The sequence below is a fragment of the Hippopotamus amphibius genome, chromosome 13, assembly GCF_030028045.1.
Source record: "Hippopotamus amphibius kiboko isolate mHipAmp2 chromosome 13, mHipAmp2.hap2, whole genome shotgun sequence".
In the NCBI taxonomy this organism is placed as follows: domain Eukaryota; kingdom Metazoa; phylum Chordata; class Mammalia; order Artiodactyla; family Hippopotamidae; genus Hippopotamus; species Hippopotamus amphibius.
The window spans coordinates 39,760,083-39,780,803 of NC_080198.1; the positions used below are offsets into that span (position 1 = coordinate 39,760,083).

Sequence of the window (20,721 nt, forward strand, 5' to 3'; positions counted from 1 at the left end):
TCCCCGGGGAGGGCGGGACCGCGGCCCCGCCCCGCAGGTCTCCCGCCGGTGCACCTGGCGGCTAACGCCAGGCGCGGCGCTGCGTGCCTGCCCCCGCGCTACCCAACGTCCGCTTGTCTCCGCGTCCAGAGCCGGGGGTCTGTCTGTCCCCCTGACAGGCGGACTGAGCGGGGCCGGCGTCAGAGCTACGTGCGGCGGGGCGGGAGCGGCGGGCGGGGTGGGGGCGGTGCCGAGCGCGGCAGCGGCGGCGCGGGAGGCGGGGAGGCGCGGCGCGCCGGGGACAGCGGCGGACGGCGGCGGCGGCGGCATGCGGCTTCTCCCGCTGCCCACCGTGGGCTGAGACGGCCGCAGCACGGGCGGGAGGCGCGGCGTCCGGCGAGCGGAGGGCGCAGCCAGCCGGGCAGACCGCGGACAGCGGTCGGGGCGCCGCGCCATGGGCCGAGCCGAGGGCGGGGGCCCGGGCCGGGGGCCGCCGCCGCTGCTGCTGCTTCTGGGGGCCGCGCTGGTCCTCGCCTCTGGGGCCGCTCCGGGTAGGTACCGACGGCGACCGGGACCCCCGCGGCTCTCGCGCCCCACCCGGGCCAGGGTCCCGCTGGCTTCGGGTACAGGCGGAGTCTGCGAGCCGTGGCAAGGGGGCGGGGCCGCGCCTTGCCTGCAGCCCGGGCGGGGGAAGGGGCGCACGCGGAGGTGGGGGACCTGAGAGAGGCCGAGTGGGGGCTGGCGGCCCCCACCCGGGGGTGCGGACCCAGGTGCTGGCTGGGGGAGGGGCATGGTGGGCGGGGCCTGAGGGTGAGACTTAGGGGCGGGACCTTCAGGTGCGGCGGGGGGGGGAGAGAATACGAGTTCTGGGCGGGGCCTTAAGGGTGCGACTTCTGGGCGGGGCCTGGAGGTGGAGCGGAGCCCCAGGGTAAGACTTACCCGGGAGCTGGAGTTGGGGGCCGCCCTGGTTAGACTGCAGCTTGTGTCGGGGGCGGGGCCTTATGCTTGGGGGCGGAGCCCGAGCGAGGAAACGTTTTGACTGGGTGTGTCCTCTGGCTTGTGGGGCGGGTTAGGGGCGGGGCTTAAAGATGGGGCGTGGCCTTGGGAAAGCTTGAAGCTCAGGCTCAGGGTTGGCGGGAGTCTGGGAGGGCGGCCGCGGAGGGGGCGGGTGCAGCCAGATGCCAGGCCACGCGCGCCGCCCTGACGCCCCGCACCTCTCCGTCCCACCCACAGTGCGTGAGGCGGGCAGCGCCGTCGAGGCAGACAGGCAGATGAGGAGCGTCCTAGCGTGGGAGCCGCGTGCTAACGACACGCGGGAGAAGGCCGGCCCGCCAGCAGCTGGGGAAGATGAGACCTCTCGGACTGCGCTCAGCGGCGAGCATGCCGTGGTAGGCCCTGGGGTAGGGCCAGAGGAGGCTCTGGAGGCATCTGCGGCGGTGACGGGCACAGTCTGGCTGGAGGCGGACAACCCAGGCCTGGACGGAGTGACCGCAGAGGCGGGCAGCGGCGACACCCAGGCCCTTCCAGCCACGCTTCCGGCTCCTGACGAGGCCCTCGGGCAGTCATCAACGTCCCCTGCCACCCCCGAGGCTACGGAGGCCAGCGAACCACCCTCCCCCACCCCTGGCAACAAGCTGAGCCCAGGCCCTGAACTCCCCAAAGAGAGCCCCTTGGAGGTTTGGCTGAACCTGGGAGGCAGCACACCTGACCCTCATGGGCCAGAGCCCACATACCCCTTTCAGGGTACACTGGAGCCCCACCCGGCGTCAGATATAATTGACATCGACTACTTTGAAGGATTGGATGGTGAGGGCCGTGGCGCTGACCTGGGGAGCTTCCCCGGGTCGCCAGGTGCCTCAGAGCACCACCCTGATCCTGGGGGAGAGACCCCTTCCTGGAGCTTGCTTGACTTATACGATGACTTCACCCCTTTTGATGAATCTGATTTCTACCCTACCACATCCTTCTATGATGACTTGGATGAAGAAGAGGAGGAAGAGGAGGATGACAAGGATGCGGCAGGAGGCAGAGACCTGGAAGATGAAAATGACCTTCTAGTGCCCACTGAGAAGCCTGGTCTGGGGCCCGGGACAGGCCAGCCCACCAGTCGGTGGCATGCTGTCCCTCCACAGCATACTCTGGGGATGGTCCCTGGCAGCAGCATTGCCCTCAGGCCCCGCCCAGGAGAACCAGGAAGGGACCTGGCCCCAAGCGAGAATGGCACTGAGTGCCGCAGTGGCTTTGTGCGACATAACGGCTCCTGCCGGTCAGTGTGTGACCTCTTCCCAAGTTACTGTCACAATGGCGGCCAGTGCTACCTGGTGGAGAACATAGGGGCCTTCTGCAGGTAAGGGCATGGCAAGCAGGTGCCCGGGGTTTGTCAGAGAATTCCTGAAGAGGGCATGGGAGGCTGCCTCAGCAGAGAGGGGAATGTGACAGGCGGAGCTTCCCAGAGCTTGTGTGTTCGTAGGAGTCCCAGGTCAAGAGACGGTCACAGTAAATATTCTATAGAATTACATCTTACATGTGTTTCCTGTGATCTCATCACTAAGAGAGTTTCCTCAGAAATAAGACTGTGTATTTCCTTTAAGTGTTGTGTCCTTTACCAAACCAGTAAACTATAAAGGCGAAGTGAAGGGACTCGGCTAAAGGTTTTGGAAGAGGCCTTTGCTGGCTTGTGGGCAAGTTCTTGTTGGCAAGTTCTGGCTAAACTAGCAGAAGGAGTAGGCCCATATACATACTAGGAGGAGAGAGAACTGCTGACCACTCCCTCTGAACCATGTGTGTAGCAGGAGGAGGGCCCTGTGACCCTGTGGGGCACATGCCTGGGGTGGCACATAAAGTCAGAGTAAGGACCTTCTCGTTGGGAGCAGACCCAGAGAGCAGCCCCTTGAACAGGTCAAGTCAACCGAAGTGTCTTTCCTGGTGTAGCAGATGTGGTGGGGTTTCTTGACTTTGGGTAGTGGCTTTGTCCCTTCTACCTTGACTGTTGTCTTCCTGGGGATACCCAGTCCAGCATGTTTTACAGACCCAGAGAGTTTAGTGTCAGAGTAAGGACATTGTCTGCAACCACCATCCCATGCCTCATTAGTAATTACCCCATACACCTGCCCTCACGGCAAGGTAGTTAACCTCCTGGCTTATTCTGGAAGAAGCACAAGTCCGGGGTGATCTGGGTGGTTTGCTTGTCTCCATCCTTTACAGGCCCTAGAAGTGGCATAGAGGCCTCAGATTCTTCTGGGACTTGTTTCCACTGGTCTTAGGACGATGACTCTTTTTTTTAAGTGTCATTCCTGATGTTTCTTTTTCTTGGTCTTTTTGGAGGTATGTGAAGTATTCAAATTCTGTAGGTCTTAATGTTCTGATAAAAGAATAATATACTGAATGCATGAGTGCTGTGCCTTTGGCATTAAAGCTTGAGTTCCAGTTCCTTCCTATGAAGTTCTTTCCTTTAAACGATCATGACATTAGGGTCACACATATAGGATGTATCCACACAGTTCTGATTGGAGTTGTCCCTCCATTGCCAAAAAGAGGAACTATGATCAAGAAATTAAGGCAATGAAACCTTGCTGGTTGGTTAAGGGCTACCAGAAATATGAGAAAACCCTGTGATTTTGCTCCTCAGACTTTAGTTGGGAGGTACTGCGGTAATGATTTTAGCCAGGAGGCGATGGAATCTCTGTGCAAAATCATTATCTTTCATCCTATTGGAGACCTGAGTTTTCACCTTCAAAGTAAGCACCCCATCAGAGTATGAAAGTTGGAGCCCTTGCTGCATCTGGAGAGCTAGCAGAGGACTTCCAAATGGAAGAGTAAGCGTGTCCTCACTGAGTAGCATGCCTGTACTAACAATGGATCCTCCAGTGGGTCCTGCCTCAGAAAGGCTTCTCACAGGTCCACCCCAGCTCCCCTTGCACAGCCTTCATCCCAGATTCCTCCTCTAGTGGGTACACCCAGGCCCAGCCCTGGCTTGTAAACTGCTTTGCATTCCACTCACAGGACGCTGCTGAGCCCTTGGTTGCAGACTGCAGCATGCCTTTGTCTCTGTCACCCCGACCACTGCAGGGAAATGAGCAGAGCTATGGCAGAACTTCTCTAGAACGGTCGGTTAGAGGGATCTTCTTTCCCCGCCATTCTTCAGCAGCCTCCCACGACTGCAGAGGGGCAGTTGGAAAAGAGAGAATTCCCTGCCAGCCTCACACACCCGCCCTATTCTAGGTGTGGAGTAGCTAATTCTTCCATGCAAAATTTCCCCATTTCTGGACCCCTTTCTCTTGTCTGTCATTCACCCTGAGGTTCATGTCCTCCCTCCTTTGCCTGCCTCTGTATCCTTCCACATTTTTCCTCTTTGAAGCAGCCTGGTTCCCATGGAAACAGCAATGTCATTGGAAGAGTTGGAGCCTGGGAATGTCCCCAAGGGCAGGAGAAAGTCACTCAACAAAAAGACTGAAACCCACCCAGAGGGTTGATTCTCACTCTGCTTTCATGACAGTTCTCATGGTAATAGGACTGGAAGCTTTAGGGGTAGCACTTTAGGGGCTGCAGAGAGGAGGGGGCATCTGTATCTGTCCTTGTGCTCGTCCTTGTCTGTCGCGTCCTTATTTTTCAGTGTCTGGTTAGCCACGTGAACTAGATGGCTGCAATGCCACCGCATAGGGTTTTCACGTTGTGTAGGGTGGATCCTACTACTTTGTAGCTGTAGGTCTTTTTTTTCACCAGAGCCCAGGGTGGGGGGTTTGGGGGTGGGGGGTGGGAGAATCCTGTGATTATTCTCACTGAGGTGGAAAACCAGGGCTCCTTTCCCTCCTCAGTCACTTCACAGTCCTGTGAATGACCAGTTCACTCAGTTTCTCAGCTCCCGGTTACCTTATTTGTGTCGTGAACATCTTCATGGTATGGTTGTAAAGACAAGGGAAGAATAGTGACCATAAGGTCTGCACAGATGGGGGCACCACAGTTCCTCTAGGAGCAGGCTGTTGAGGTACTTCCTGGGGTCAGGGGCCAGGTCTTCACTGCAGCCACTGCTGCTGGCCCTTCGCCTCCGTCTCACCCTGTCTCCGCTGCAGGTGCAACACGCAGGACTACATCTGGCACAAGGGGATGCGCTGCGAGTCCATCATCACCGACTTTCAGGTGATGTGCGTGGCCGTCGGCTCGGCTGCCCTCGTGCTGCTCCTGCTCTTCATGATGACGGTGTTCTTCGCCAAGAAGCTCTATCTGCTCAAGACAGAGAACACCAAGCTGCGCAGGACCAAGTGAGTCTGTGACAGCCCGCCCCACCCCATCCGATCCAGGGATGTGCTTGTGAGGGTTTCTGGCACTGCTCTCCACCTGTGGTTCTGTTTTTCATACCAAAGGCTCACCCAAGTTTAACCATTCCTGCACAGAACATGCTGGAATTGCAGCAGAGGTTAAGCCCCTGTGGCACACTGCAGCTGTCCAGCATCATTCCAGACACACAGACACACACACACACACAGACACACACAGACACACACACACACAGACACACACAGACACACACACACACACACACACACACACACACACACACACACACACACACACACACACACACACACACCCGCCGTACAGAGGGTGCTTAGAAAAGGCAACCAGACTATAGCAGTTCCTGACTCAGATCAGGGTCCCCCACCCCCATCTGACTGTACCTGATTCCCAAGTCTTTGCCAGCCAGTGGCCAGTGTGAGGATTTCACTCATAAATCAGCATGAAGTGACTCCAGTTCCCTCAGATCTGCCATCACCCAGTACCAGCTCCTCCTCCGTGAAAGGGTTTAGCACCACAGTGCATTGCTTTTCAAACCTGTCAACTCTTGGTCCAGGCAGAGGGGCAGAGGACTCAAGGAAGTCCTCTTTCCCTCTCCTAAGTAGAATGGGGCGGGGCAGGGGTTGTTGAGACCTAGGCCTCACTTCCTCCACTGTGGATTTTAAGGGCCATATGGGGATATGGAGTCTCATTTCAGCTCTGCTCTTAGCAGAGGAGTGACTGCTGTGTACATGTGAGAACCAACATGCATTTACCCTTTAAGTCCATGCCTTGAACACTCCAATATGACCTTACACACTATGAGAGAATCACTGTTATCACTAAGCAAAGACCCTTCTGAAATGCCATGGGAGTCACAAAAGGAAGGGATTGGAGTTCAGCTTCCTCAGGACCCAAGAGACAATTTATGCAGCACTGCCCCCACCCATCCCCCTTTCAACCTGTTGTCCAATCAGTCCCCTCCCCCTGACCTGAGACTCCCTCTGGAGAATGTGACTGAAGGACTTGCCATGGGTCCTGGGAAAAGGACAAAATGCCATCTGTTGTTCCCTTGCTGGGTGAACTCGTGCGACGTGCAGATGCCAGCAGCCCTCCACAGCCTTTCAGCTAACCGTCGTGGGGCTGCACAGGCCTCTCCATTGTGCCTGTGCATCGAGGCAGGGCTGTATTTGTGCGTGTGACCACAAGCCAAGACCCTTGGCTCCTCATGCTGACACCAAGGGGGTTGGAGTTGGGGGGAGGGTCAGGCTGGGAATGGGACCACCTATCAGGGCCACTGCTGATGAGGCTGGGGAGAGGAGCAGCAGCTGTCAGGGAAGTGGAGAAGCCAGAACTGAGGCGCAGGGAAGGGCCTCTTTGTGGGTCTTCCTCCTGTAACTAGTTACACATTTTGCTCAAAGCATGGGTCCCACAGCCCTTCAAATGCCGCCTCCCTTATTTCCGTCTGCATACGTTCTTTCTTTCCCAAGCCTGGTTACTGCTCTGAAAATGCTACATGTACCCAGTGTACTACAGATACTGCTGCAGTTTATTGATTCTAAGATACACATTTTTTTCACATATTAACTAACATCTCTGAAATTGGATTGTCTTACAGTCGCTGGCATCTTACAATCACTGTTGGCCAGATGGCAGTCATGGTGTAGTTGTAATTGTCTGGCATGCACAAATGTGGTCATAGCTGTTCATATCATTGTCAGTTCTTTATCTGGAGTCTAAATGAGGTCCTTAAAGTGTGTAACAAAAACTCTAGGTGATAAGAAAGTATTGGGTCATGGTTTAAATGGTAGAAGGTTTTTCTTAGTGGTATATCAAATAGTGGTGCATCCGTGGCATTTGATGAAATAACAGTACCTGACCCACGAAGCTTCTAGCAGATTTCGCTGTGACCGTTTCACTTACATTTTCCCTTCTCTCTTCTGTCCTAACCAGCAAATTCCGGACCCCATCTGAGCTCCACAACGATAACTTCTCCCTCTCCACCATTGCCGAGGGCTCTCACCCAAATGTAAGGAAACTTTGTGACACTCCCTGTACCTCCTCTCCCCATGCCTGTGCCTTGGCTCTCTGTGATGATGTTATCTGTGAGATAACTTGACTTCTTCACCTCTGCCCTTGTGCAGGCTCCAGCCCCTGCCCGCGTCTCTGGTCCACTTCAGAGCTCTGAGGATCAGGATAGGGCAGGCACTTGGGGCCATGAAAGTGAGAATAAGGGCATGATGGTATATCACTTCCTGGACAAGCAAAGTTGTACAGAGTACAGAAGATCTGTTTCTAGGATGATGCATGATTTGTAGCTTCATCTAGGCTTTAGAAGTCTGATTTTTGTCTTTCTATTTCCTATATCGAGGAGAAAGGCTCCGTTTTCATTGCTAGGGAATTTCCTGCTGGTCATTGAAGCAAATGGTGGTTGCTCTTTGGTATGAGTGGGAAAACCTCTGGGATGGCTAAAAATGAGCAGGTTATGGCTGAGGTAAGCACAAAACACTTAATGGTAAGGTGCAACTGGAGGTCTAGGGGTAAATCTGTCCTTAGGAGGATAGGCTCATAAATATAACTTGAAACCCAACAAAAGTCCCAATAGACCATTTTCTAAAGACCCCGGCCTAGTGTGTTATCTGGACCAGATTAACCAATCAAATACTGTGTACTGTGAGAATTTCAGAAATAAAGCAGAAGCCATCCAAGCCCCAAATCATATCATATCCAAACTCAAGAATCCTGCGCATGACACAGGCTCTATACCCCCAGGAAAACGTATCATTACACGGATAAGGGAGTGAAACTACGACTTTTCTGATGGAAACAGTGGAGTTTAAGGGGAAATTTTGAAGAAGTTCTTTGAAATGATGCACCCTAGTATATGAGACCTCACTGGAGCCTTCACAGTCTAGGCCAGTGCTGTCCAGTGCAACTTTCTGTGAGATAGAAATGTTGTGTGTCTGTACTGTCATGTACAGCAGCCATCAGCTACCTGTGGCTTCAGAACTCTCGGAATGTGGCTAGTGACACCATTTGAACAGTGCAGATCTAGACCATTGTCTTCTTTTTATAGGTGGGGAAGGTGTAGCCCCAGAAGGGGAAAGAGAGAATAATAGTCCATGAGACCTTGATCACCAAACCCCAGAAAAGAGGAACTTGGCCTGGTGGAGGAGGAGCAGAGGGGTCAGTTTAAATAAGAAATGAAAGAGGCCAATTTAGGATAATTTTTTAAAGTCTTTGATATAAAGCGTAGAGAAAGAACATACTTGTTATGCACCAAGTTCAAGATGGACATAGTGACTAAGGGAACAAGATATCCTATTACCTTTGAAATTGGTAACCACTTTAATCAACCCACAAGGATATAGGATGAGCCTTATCTTGGGACACCCCATCCCTACCTTACCTGGCCTCTTGCAGTGATGTGCATTTTGTTGTCATTTATGGACTAGTAGTGACCAGTGGCCTGCCATGGAGTCTCTTGGGTCCACTGTCTGATCTGCCATCTTGTGTATGTGGGACAGCAGGCCTGACCCGTACAGTGGTGCCTGCAGTCAGGGTATTTATTATCCACGGAGTGCAAGGGCCCTTAGCAAAGTTTCTGACTCATGTATTTCTGGCACCCTTAGTATGTCCACCTTTCCTCCTCACAAAGATGGAGGGGAAAGAAATAGCTCCTCTTGGAGGCCTTGGTTGCATGAGCTGATACAGAGGTTTCCAGTTCTTCTCGGTGGACCCAACTTTGTGAAAGCAAGGCATTTGTCCATGAAAGCTGCCACTGACCTTGAGTTCACAATATGGCAAAACAAAAACGGAATGGAGCAGGGTGGTCAGCCATGGTGGACTCGGCCTGAGAAGGGCCATGGGGTTGTCTGGGCAGCACTCGGGGCACCCCTCAGCGAAGTCATCCTCTCTGGCTCCTCTTGGATCTTGAGGGCCATTTCCATCTGGCATCCTTCCCTCAGCTTGTGCCCCAGGGGACATCCTGTCCTCTCTGCCAAAGATCTGAGCATGTGAGGGGGTGACTCTCCCATCCAGCAAGTGGATAGTCTACCAACTTCATCTCTAATTCCCGCCATCTGGCCCAGAAGTTAGACTTGGTCACAGTCAAGATCTTGTGGGCATTGACAGTTAAGACAATTGCCACTTTATAATGAAGTGGAGCCCCAGCCATTGCCTCAGCCACCACAGTGATTGCTTACAAGTGATGCTAGCAGCGGGGTGAAAGTAAAACAACCTCCAGGTGAGTTAGGAGCTGAAGCAAGGGCACCTGAGTCAAGCCTGCTCATTTAGTCTCCCCACCCCTCTCCCTTCACCCCTCAAGTTTCCTTGTTGGTTTCGGCATCTCCTAAAATTTTGGAGAGTTTTATTTCTCTTAATAGAGGGGTTATTTCTTTTACATAAGTCAGGGAGATTGAATGGGTCATTTCTCTACCCAGTTTCAATAATCTCTATAAGCCACACTCTGAAAAGATTTCAAACAAACAAACAAAAAACCATGTTGCTTTGGGTCTGGCAGGGGAAGGGTCCGTGGCTGGTGTCTGCGTAGGGGCACATCCCTTTCCCCTGCTACGTGCATCCCTGTGTGGTGCTCTTTGCCGGGGCCCTCTGGACTGACGTGGGGCCCTGTGGCTGGTGCACCGGCAGCTGAGTGTGTGTGAGTCTTCTGTAGCTGAGCAGCCAACCTCCGAAAGGAGCTTCAGGGGGAAAAGGGAGGAAAAGGAAAAGCCCGCGGCTCCCCAGCCCCTGCTGTGAAGGTTTGTCATTTTCAGAGGAATGGCGAGTGGGGAGAAAGCTGGGCGCTCTCCAGCTGCACAGCATGAGTGAAGTCACCTGAACTCCACGGGCAAACTGCCCAAGCACTGAGAGCCGCCCTGTTGGTCTTCACAGCTGTTCTGTCAGAGTAATGTCGTGACTTTCACTTGGTCCTCCTGCGATTTGACAGACTTTCCAGGATGTCCCTTAGTGTTTCCCACCCCAACCCCACCCCCCAATTTTAAATCTTTTTTTACTTCCCAGTCTCTGTTTCTTCCGTGTGTTTGGTAAAATACTGACTGTCCACCCCCTTCTGATAGAAGCTTGTGTCTGGACAAGTAGGCATCCAGGCCTGAACCCCTGGCTGAAGGATGTCCGTATGGCTGGGGCAGAATGCCAGAAATAGTTCCCAAGACTTAGACCAGAGGGAAGTCCAGTTCCATCTTGTTGAGGGACTTCCACCAAATCAAAGGCATGTGGGCCTTCTGCTGAGGGATTCAGCAACCCTAGGCTTAAGAGGATGGAGTTCTAGGAGAAGCACTTGGATTAGGATAGCTCCATCTTGGTCTAGACATGCCCTCACCTGTTCTACCTGTTGAAGGTACTTAGCTTGTCTCATAGCATTGTCTGGATACCTGTGTTCCTTATTTTTAGGGTATAGTTCTTCTTCTCATTGGCCCAGAAGGCAGCTTTCTCATCTGTCCAAATCCCATAAGCCCTCAAGATGCCAGTTTTAATTTGGATCCCCACCTTCATGGCATTACAGTTTTGATGTCCAGGTCTATAAGACTCACTGAATCCACTTTTTTCACATTATGAGAATATCCCTTTGCCCCAGTATCCCCCCAAGGAGCGTGTGATGGGGTGGGAGCAGGGGCGGTTATCTTGAAAAACATGAAAGTGACTTCCATCCTTGTAAGAGGAGAGGTGAGGGTATGCCATCCTGTTTTGCTCCAAGTTTTGCTATGATCCAAAGTCCATTCTACTCAGTCTCAGGTGTTCGTGCCCAGCATCTTCCCCGACACAATATGGAAGTTCTGCCTCATCCTGCTTCCCTCTCCATAAAAAATGCCTGTGTGTGTGTGTGTGTGTGTGTGTGTGTGTGCGCGTGTGCGCGCGTGCACACGTGCATGTGTACATAATACACTTAATATATCAGGGCAATCTTTCCATCTCAGCACATATACATTTATGCCACTGAACATTTTTTTCTAAACTTCTCCAAGCAGTGGTAGAAAATATCAAGTGCCTGTGGGTGCTGTGCACAGCTGCCTTCCCTGAAATCTGCCTCAGCACAGAATGAAGTTCATTTCCTCTTGTGCTTGTCTCACTGGAAATGGGGAACATGTGTTCCACTGTGGTCTGTAAATCACTCCTGAGGTCTTTGAAACGCCATCAAATTGCCTTGTTCAAGGGGGTCTTCTGGGAGAGTGCTAAGTGAGGCTGGAGCAGGGGACAGGTGACAGTGATTTCTACATACACAGTACGTTTAAACACCCATAGCGTCCTTTCCTACTTTCCAAGCAGTCACTTTCCTGACCTAGTGCCATTATGGGTCAAATTCAGTAGCAGGGAAAATGAACAAGAGCTCATAGTTTCGTGGCGAATGCCCTGGTCCTTAAGCATGAGTACCTTGAATTTTGGAAGTGGTGAAAACAGTAAAGGTCTGAGCTAGCAGGTCAGATAGGGACTCCATGAACCTGCCTGGGTGGCTACACGACCTCTTTGATCAGTAAAGTTCCGAGCACGTGAGAAAGAACTGAGGCCCACTGAGTCGCGTTGGGTAAAATCCCCTCAGGTGGTCCTAAAGGAAAAGAGTGGTGGGTGGGAAGGCGGGCATTGCTGTAAGAGTTCTCTGAATGCGGAGTTGGGGGGCTGTGTACTGGTGTGGGTTTCCTGAAAACCTTTAACAAATTCAGCTCACGTTCAGGAGCTTGTCATAGGCCTGCAGGCAGCACACGTGGATAGGCGGGAGGGCATGGGCACCAGTCAGAGATGGGCTGTGAACTAGCAGCACAGGGCTTAGATTGAGGAAACACCTTGTAAGTTAGCATCTTTTGGTAGATAAATTCTGATAGGAAGAGGCTCACACATCTCCGGCGTCTAGTTAGAGAACATTTATTTGCTATGGGGAGAGAGGCCCTAACTTTGCCGGGAACAGCTCTGCACCCGACCACAGTCCAGTTTGTGCCCCACTGAATACACCAACAAGTCATGTTCCTGATCAAGACCTTTTTGTGAGAGCAGAACTCAACAGGATGGAGGGCCGTGTGAAGAGGGGCCAGGCAGAGCTCACTAACAGGTGAGGCTTCAGAGGACTAGGCCAATTAAAAGGGACTGTTTCTCCCCAATCTCTGCAAAAGAGAAAACCTCAGACTGGCCTGCGTTAAAGGTATTTGTAATGCAGTTACCTGTCAAGTTTTATCTATATCTGGCCAGTGTTTTTGAGGATGACATTCCTAAAAAGTAGCTGCTCATGAGTCACTTTGGCTCATTCACCTCTCAGAGCTTTCTTCCTTTTTTCAGTTATGCTTCTTTCAGCCAAATGGAAAAGTCTGAGATGTTATTTGATCCCTCTACCCACTGTCTCCTTCCAACCCCTCCCTCACCCTTTTTTTTCTCTTTCAGGATGATTCTGGTGCTCCCCACAAAATCCAGGAAGCTCTCAAGTCCTGCCTGAAAGAGGAGGAACCATTTAACATCCAGAACTCCATGTCACCCAAACTCGAGGGTGGCAAAGGTGATCAGGCCGACTTGGAGGTGAACTGTCTTCAGAACAACTTAACCTAAAGCAGAGCAAGAAGAGAGGAAATGGGGGGCGGGGGATGGGGGAAGAAGCATTATCTCCTCTTGTACAGAGTCTATTTCTTGTAACCATTTGTTAAACTCCTTTCTTTTTCTGATCTCATGGCATGCTTTGATGTATTTGTACAGGAGGGAAAAAACACAAAATAAGCAAAGTACCTAAAGAGAATTGCATACATTGGATTGTTTTGTCTGTGCTGTCTGTACATTGCTTCTGCTGCTGTGATTTCTAAACCTATGCTGTTATTCAACTGACTTTTTTTTTTTGTACTTTGACCCACCTTTTTTTGAAATACCAGTAAAAAACAAAGTTCTTGAAATAAAACTTTTTTAAAAGCCATTTTCCTGATGTAATTTTGTCTACGCCCTACCCCTTCTTCTCAGTTGGAGTTGAATTCTTACCTTCATTGAAGATGTGTATTTATACCTGTTTGAAATCCCAGAAATGGTTGACGTATTAGTCTGCTTGAGCTGCCATAACAAAATCCTACAGACTGGGAGGCTTAAACAACAGACATTTATTTTCTGAGAGTTCTGGAGACTGGAAGTCCAAGATCAAAATGCCAACAGAGTTGGTTTCTGATAAGGCCTCTCTTTCTGGCTTGCAAACAGCCACCTTCTTGCTGTGTCCAAACACGGCCTTTTTTCTCTGTTTGCGTATGGAGAGAGAGAGCTCTCTGGTGTCACTTCCTCTTTTTATAAGGTCACCAGTCTTGTTGGATTAGGGCCCTACTCTGATGACCTAATTTAACCTTAATTATCTTATCTCCAAATACAGTCCCATTAGGGGTTAGGGCTTCAACATGTGATATTTGAGGGGTTACAGTTCAGTCCATAACAGTCTCTAGCACCTATTATTAAGAATAGTCTTTCCTTCTTTCATAAATATTTATTCAGCACATACTCGGCCAGGTGCTATGCTAGATGCCGGGAAATCTAGATGAATAAAATAGACCGTAACCTCAGGAAGTTAACAGTGTACTTGAGAAACAGTCTTATAAACAAGTAATTATAATACAGTGTGTCAATACTTAATAGAGGTATATACAAAGCTGTGAGAGTTGGAGTTATGAATTCAGAAAGGCTTCAAGGAGAGAAGTTTAAATTGGACTTTGAAGGATGAGGGGGCATTTTTCAGGATGATGCAGGAGAAGAGGACATTCAAGGCAGAGGGAGAATACTCACAGGAAAGTTGTGCTATGTGACTAGAGATTGGGAGAGGGAGAGGTCTTAGGTGATGAGCTTGGAAAGGGCAATTTAGGACAGACTGCCAAGGTAGACGATGGTAAATGCAGACAGAATGGGGATTGTAGCAATCCAGGCAACAAATGAGGATGGATTAGAGAAAGGGTTAAGAGTTCAAATAGCCAGAATTACTGACTACTGGTGGGGAGAGTTTTCTAGAGCTTAGTCTGTGTTCAACTGTGGTAATTCAAATAACTGGAATCCCTGTGAGTATATTTCTTTTGCCTAATTTCTGTTGAATCCCCTGATTTGTCTCCTCTTGTGCCTCATCATTTTTTATTTTGTGCTGGACATTGTATTTGAAAAATTGGTTACTGAGATTTTCAGATCTAGGATGATTCTTCCTTTAGAGGGGGTTTTTGTTTGCTTCTGTCGCATGCCCAGGGGCACTAGAATTCTGAGATCACATTATTCCACATTCAAGGTTAGAGATTTCCTGGCCACTGAAGGCAGACTGCAGACCTATCAGATTGTGCAAGGGCTGGTTTGCTTTTGATTCATCCTTACCCCTTAGGGCACAATCATCTGGGGTCTCAGCCCAAAACAGGCAGTGGTTTATCTGTCTCCCACCTTTGGTGGGCCCTGAACTCCAACACTCCCCCCACCCCTAACCCTGCAAGACTTTCAGCAATACAGCTCATTCTCTTAGTCATCTATTCCACATGGGCAAGTGCCCCCAGGGAAAAATGGCCCTGAATGCTGGGTTCACCTGTCTGGATTCCTGTCCTCTCTGGGATGTCAGCCTAGCAATTCTTTGGAATCTTGTTAGCCCTTTGATGCTTTTAAGGTGTTTGTACAACCTTTTGGTTTTCCTTAGTGGAAAAGTTGTTCCAATTCACCTAGTGTCCCATTTACTGACAACTGAAGCCCTCTGTTTTCATCTTGGGGTTCTTGCCCAGATGGCATTCCTCTGGTGCCATGAGCTCAGTCTGCTCTTTGCGTTTGGATAGGGCTACATATTGGGATGTTGGGCTGTGTGTATTACGGTTTCCTAACCTGACCCATATCCACTTTGAGGGGTTGGCATTGTTCTGCTTAGGACTTCCTGTAATCTCTGATTTAGGGGACAGACCTGTCTTTCATGGATAAGCACCTCTGGGTCTTTTCACAAGGAGGCCCAATCAAGAGGGATTGTATGTGAAAGCACTTTGCAAATTCTAAATCCCATCCAGACACAATGGTTCATTAGTATTGTGTTTGTTTTGTTTTTCCCCCAAGAATATTATGAAATGCGGATCAAAGCCCTTGGCCCTATCCTGCCTTCATAGCACATGCAGGAGGGATAGGAAAACCCAGATTGGAAGGGAACAGGAGACAGTGCAGGCCTAATGAATAGACTTACCTAGCATTGCCCAGAGTCTTTGACTCAAAGAAGGGGCTGATGTGTTGGAATAGGATATACTGATGTATATCTGTGCCGGCCCTCTTTCCTGCCTTGTGCTTGCATTTCTCGGTGATTAAGCTCCATGGGGCTGGCCAGCATCCTCTCTGAGGACCTCCAGCTCTGCCGTTCCCTCCCTCACCTGCCCCCACAGTGATTGCCTAGCACTGAGACATCCCCCTTTAGCATCCCCCTTGGTACTTCTTTTTAGATCATGGTCCCCGGAGATCTTCTTTGTGCTTTTTCCACCCCATTCCACAGCTTGTCCTGTGTCCTCCTCTCTAAAGGACAAACTGAAAATGTGTGTAACTTAGGCAGCATGGAAGGAAAATCATTAGTCTGGGGAGCCTTTCAGCACTGATGGGTCGTTTCACTTGGAAGAATGTGTGCAATGCTGAACCATCGTCGATACAAGGCACATCCTTTACACACATGGCGCTCCTGTGTTAGTTTCCTGGGGCTGCCATAACAAATGACCACAAACTGAATGGCTTCAAACAACAGAAGCTTATTCTCTCACAGTTCTGAAGGCTAGAAGTCTGAAATTAAGGTGTCAGCAGGACTATGCTCCCTCTGACAGCTCCAGGGAAGAATCCTTCCTTGCCCCTTCCTAGCTTCTGGTGGTCGCCAATAATCCTTGGAATTCTTTGGCCTGTAGTTACTCCAGTTTCTGCCTCTGCCTTCACAAGGTCGTCTTCCCTCTGTGTGTGTCTGTGTCTCTGTGTCTTCACAAGGCCTTCTTATAAGGACACCAGTCATTGGATTTAAGGCCCACCCTAATCCAGTATGACCTTGTCTTAACTTGATTACAACTGCAGAGTCCCTATTTCCAAATAAGGTCACAGTCACAGGTCCTGGGAGTTAGGACTTCAACATACCTTTTTGGGGGGACACAGTTCGACCCACCACCACACCTTACTATTTACAACACACTTTCAGATTTGTGTTCTCATCACAGCCTCACCAGAGCCTGGAGAATGGGTCTTAGGACAAGAAAGCATCGGTGATAATATTAGAACCCAGACCTTGGGCTTCTTTTTCAATGTCCTTTCCTCTGTATGACATCACACTGTGGACACTATATTTACAGTTCCTTGTCCTTTCTCATATAATTTATAGAAATAGAAAAGTTATCCCGTACTCCAAAAAACAGCACTAAATACCGGACTCAGGGCAAGAAGGCCTGTCCATTTAGTAGTCAAGTGACCTCTCTGAGCCTCAGGTTCTTCACCTGTAAAACCCCTGTCTTTTCACAGGACTACTACCTGGGCATCAGGGATAGAGCAATGACTAAAACAGAATAAAAGCTCTTCCTGGTGGAGCGTACTTCCTATGTCATGAGGTCATATGAGGTAAAGTACGTGGAGGGATTCTGAGGCGTGAAGGGATTCTGAGATGTGGAAGGGGCTGTACAAACCCACCTCCAGACCCAAGGGAAAGGGTGAGTCCCTGCAGGGGGATGAAGGCAGCTTTATTGAGGTGTGTAATCACCGCCACTGCTGAAAACAGCAGCAGAGGCTCTTCCCTCAGCACAGGTACTGGAGAGACTTGGGAGAAGAGTGTGGGGCTCTTGAAAGTAATTTCATCTCCTGAGTGTGTTGCAATGAGATTCTGCAGAGTACATGGGAGCAAAGATATGCATAGTTACCAAGTGATCAGATGGCCAGCCAGACTCAGCAGTACTCTGGCTGAAGGTTTATCAAAGCCAAGGAGGAATGTGTCCATCAGAGGGGTTAGCCTCCTGGTACACATGTCCTGCAATTCTGAGGTATATACCTAGGAGCGGAATTGCTAGGATGGAATTTAGTCTATCATCACAGGATAATGTCAAAAGTGCTTGTTATCAACTAATAATTCCCACCAATAGTGGAGGAGAGTGGTTTTGCTCTACATTCTTTCCAACACTTGATATCGTCACACATTTTCAATTTTGGCCATTCTTATAGGCTTCCTTGTGGTGTGTAATTGTGATTTTAATGTGCATTCCCTAATTATTAATGAGATTGCACCCCTTTTCATATGTTTATTCATCATCTACATTTCTGCTTTGGGGAAGCACCTGGTTAACTCTTTAGCCAGTTTTTCTATTAGATTATCTTTTCCTTACTGATTCATGGGTTTTTTTTTTTTTTACTGAAGTATAGTTGATTTACAATGTTGTGTTAATTTCTTCTGCACAGCAAAGTGATTCAGTTATACATATATATACATACATATTCTTTTTCATTATGGTTTGTCACAGTATATTGAATACAGTTTCCTGTGCTCTACAATCGGACGTTATATCTATTCTGTATATAATAGTTTGACAGGCATTCTTTGTATATCCCATTTATGAACTTTTTATCGGTCCTATGTGTTGCAAATATCTTTTCCCACTCTGTGTCTTGCTGTTTCATACTCTTCATGTTAACTAAATTTATATTGAAGTTAATTTTTATGAAGTCAAATTTATTAGTCATCTTTTCTGGTTACAGAATCATTCCTGAAGAGTTGCTTCCACCTAGGCTACTGAAAGTCACATGAGAACATCACTCATACCCTAACAGCAAGAAAAATTCAGATAACCTACACACTCACAACTTTGTGAGCCCAATCAGAGAGCTAAGGTCACAAAGCAGCTGGATAATTTAAATTCCAAAGGGTGATAAACCCCTTCAAAGAGACATAGAACACATGTATTTCATCCATGGCAGAGCCCAGGAGGAAGAGGTAGCACCACAGAAGCGGGAAAGAAGACAGCTAAAATGTTGATGAATTCATGGAGGCAGAGTGTGAGCTAGCCTGATGTTTCAGAATCCCAGCTCCAGAGCTCCAGACATAAGGGTTGTCTACAGCCATTCACAATCTCTTTTTCACAAGCCTCAGTTGGGTGCTCACAAGAAAACCAGGACGTGGGTGGCAGGGGACCTGAGAGCACCCTAGTTACTGGTGCACAGGAACAAAACACCACGCACTTCCTAGACTCTTCTATCTATCAAAGCAAACCTTAAGCTGCTAGAAACCTTCCTGCTACCATGACCAGGAAAAATGAACTGCCCCTGGGAAAAGGGTAAAAGCAAAGCTGTCTGCCTCTGAGAATGGAGAGGAAGCCTCTCTCCCCACTACAAGCCTTGCTTTGAAAAACTCTCAGGGAGGGGGAGGAGTGGAGAGCAGGAATACTTCTGCCATCATTTCCAAGCAAAAGTATGGGGAAGGGTAAAAGTAAACCCCTACAACCCTGGGGGAGGGGTGGGTCCAGACCCTGCACTGATGCAAAGGTCTGCTACCACTGAGGGAGAGTCTGAAATCTTGCTCCCAGCTAAGACTCCCCTCAGATATAAATCAGTTTGGCTGGCAAGGAAGGGAAGGGCAAGAAAGTTAGGAAACCCCACCTTGAGACTCAGGTGCACAAGGCCTACCTCAGACCAGGAAAACTGAGAAAATCTGCCCTCACCACCAGCCTCACCCTGCTTAACAAGCAACAGCAGTTTACTGCTGGGGAGTGGAAAAAGCCTGAAGAAATTCCCCCTTCTCTGAGGTTCGGGAATACAGGGCCTACTGAAACTGGAATGCAGAAACAGAAAAACACTCCAGCATCTCAAAACTCACATGAATCCAAAGGCAGCAGTAGCCCACTGTTGGAGGAATTACAGCAACAACAAAACTTGCGCTCAACTCTGCTACCAACTTGATTGACTCAGTCCGTATACAGAGAACCTAACAGAAAAAGAGGCATGCCCAACTACAGACATAAATACTACTTACCCATCTCTACTGTTGTTTTACACAGAACATCTAGTATTCATTAAAAACTCAGAGATAAACAAAAAAGAAAAGAAAAACAAACCACTGTCAAGTGATAAAGGGGTCAAAACAACCAGACTCAGAGATGACCCAGATAATGACCCTATCAGACAGAGACTGATTAATATATTAAAGGACCTAGCAGAAAAGATAACAACAGGCATAAACAGATGGAGAATCAGATTAGAAACAGGGAAATTACAAGAAAAGTAATGAAAATGCTAGAAATAACACCAAAAAGATAAACACAAAATCAGAAATAAAAAAAAATCCTTCAACTATGTTAATAACATACAAAAGACTTCAAAACAAGGAATATTACAGGGATAAAGAGGATTATTACATAATAATAAACAATCAGGGCTTTCTAGGTGGTACAGTGGTTGAGAATCCACCTGCCAATGCAGGGGAAACGGGTTTGATCCCTGCTCTGGGAAGATCCCACATGCCATGGAGCAATTAAGTCCGTGCGCCACAACAATTGAGCCTGTGCTTTAAAGCCCATGAGCCACAACTATTGAGCCCATGTGCTGCAACTACTGAAGCCCACGCACTTAGAGCCCGTGCTCCGCAACAAGAAAAGCCATGGCAATAAGGAACCTGCACACCACAACAAAGAGTAGCCCCCACTCACCGCAACTAAAGAAAGCCTGCACACAGCAACAAAGACCCAACACAGCCAATAAAATAAATAAATAAATTTTAAAAAATAAATAAATAATCAGTTCATCAAGAAGATATGATACTTCTAAAAATATGTATACCTAATTGACATCTTCAAAAATATATATATAGGGCTTCCTAGGTGGCGCAGTGGTAAAGAATCCACCTGACAATGCAGAGGTCACGGGTTCGATCCCAGCCCCAGGAAGATCCCACATGCCACGGAGCAACTAAGCCCGTGTGCCAAAAAAAAAAAAAAAAAAAAAATATATATATATACACACATATATATATATAAAATATGTCCTTTTATTGAAATAAAAGGATAAATAGCTAAATTACACTTAGTACTTTCAACACTCCTCCCTCAGCGTATGGAAACCAAAACCCATTAAAGATATGGAAGACATGAATAACACTATCAACCAACTTAATTTAATCGAAATTTCTAGAACATTCTTGCCTACAACAGCAAAATACAAATTATTTTCAAGTGCACATAGAACTTTGGTCAAGATAGATGATATTCTGGACCATAAAATAAATCTCAAAAATTTAAATGTATTAATATCATACAAAGCGTGTTCTCTGATTATATAATTAAATTACAAATCAGTAACAAAGATATCTAGAAACCCCCACCTCCAAGTGTTTGGCAATTAAACAACACATTTTGACCCATGGTTCAAAGACTAAATCATGAGAAATAAGAAAATATTTTGAACTGATTGAAAATGAAAACACCCCAAAATTTGGGGAACACAGCTAAAGCAGTGCTTGGACAGAGATTTATAGCATTAAATGCTCTTATTAGAAAAGAAGATTTCAAATCA

At 48.6% G+C, this 20,721-nt stretch overlaps 1 protein-coding gene across 1 annotated transcript; it reads left to right on the forward strand.

Annotated features, from left to right (window-relative positions):
* The first annotated feature begins 263 nt into the window (after positions 1-263).
* On the forward strand, positions 264-13,153 carry CSPG5 (chondroitin sulfate proteoglycan 5). Its single transcript, XM_057706814.1, has 5 exons — positions 264-530; positions 1,213-2,326; positions 5,049-5,237; positions 7,204-7,279; positions 12,637-13,153. Exons 1-5 carry the CDS (start codon positions 434-436, stop codon positions 12,796-12,798), a joined length of 1,638 nt encoding a protein of 545 aa, XP_057562797.1. The 5' UTR covers positions 264-433; the 3' UTR covers positions 12,799-13,153.
* Positions 13,154-20,721: the final 7,568 nt, after the last annotated feature.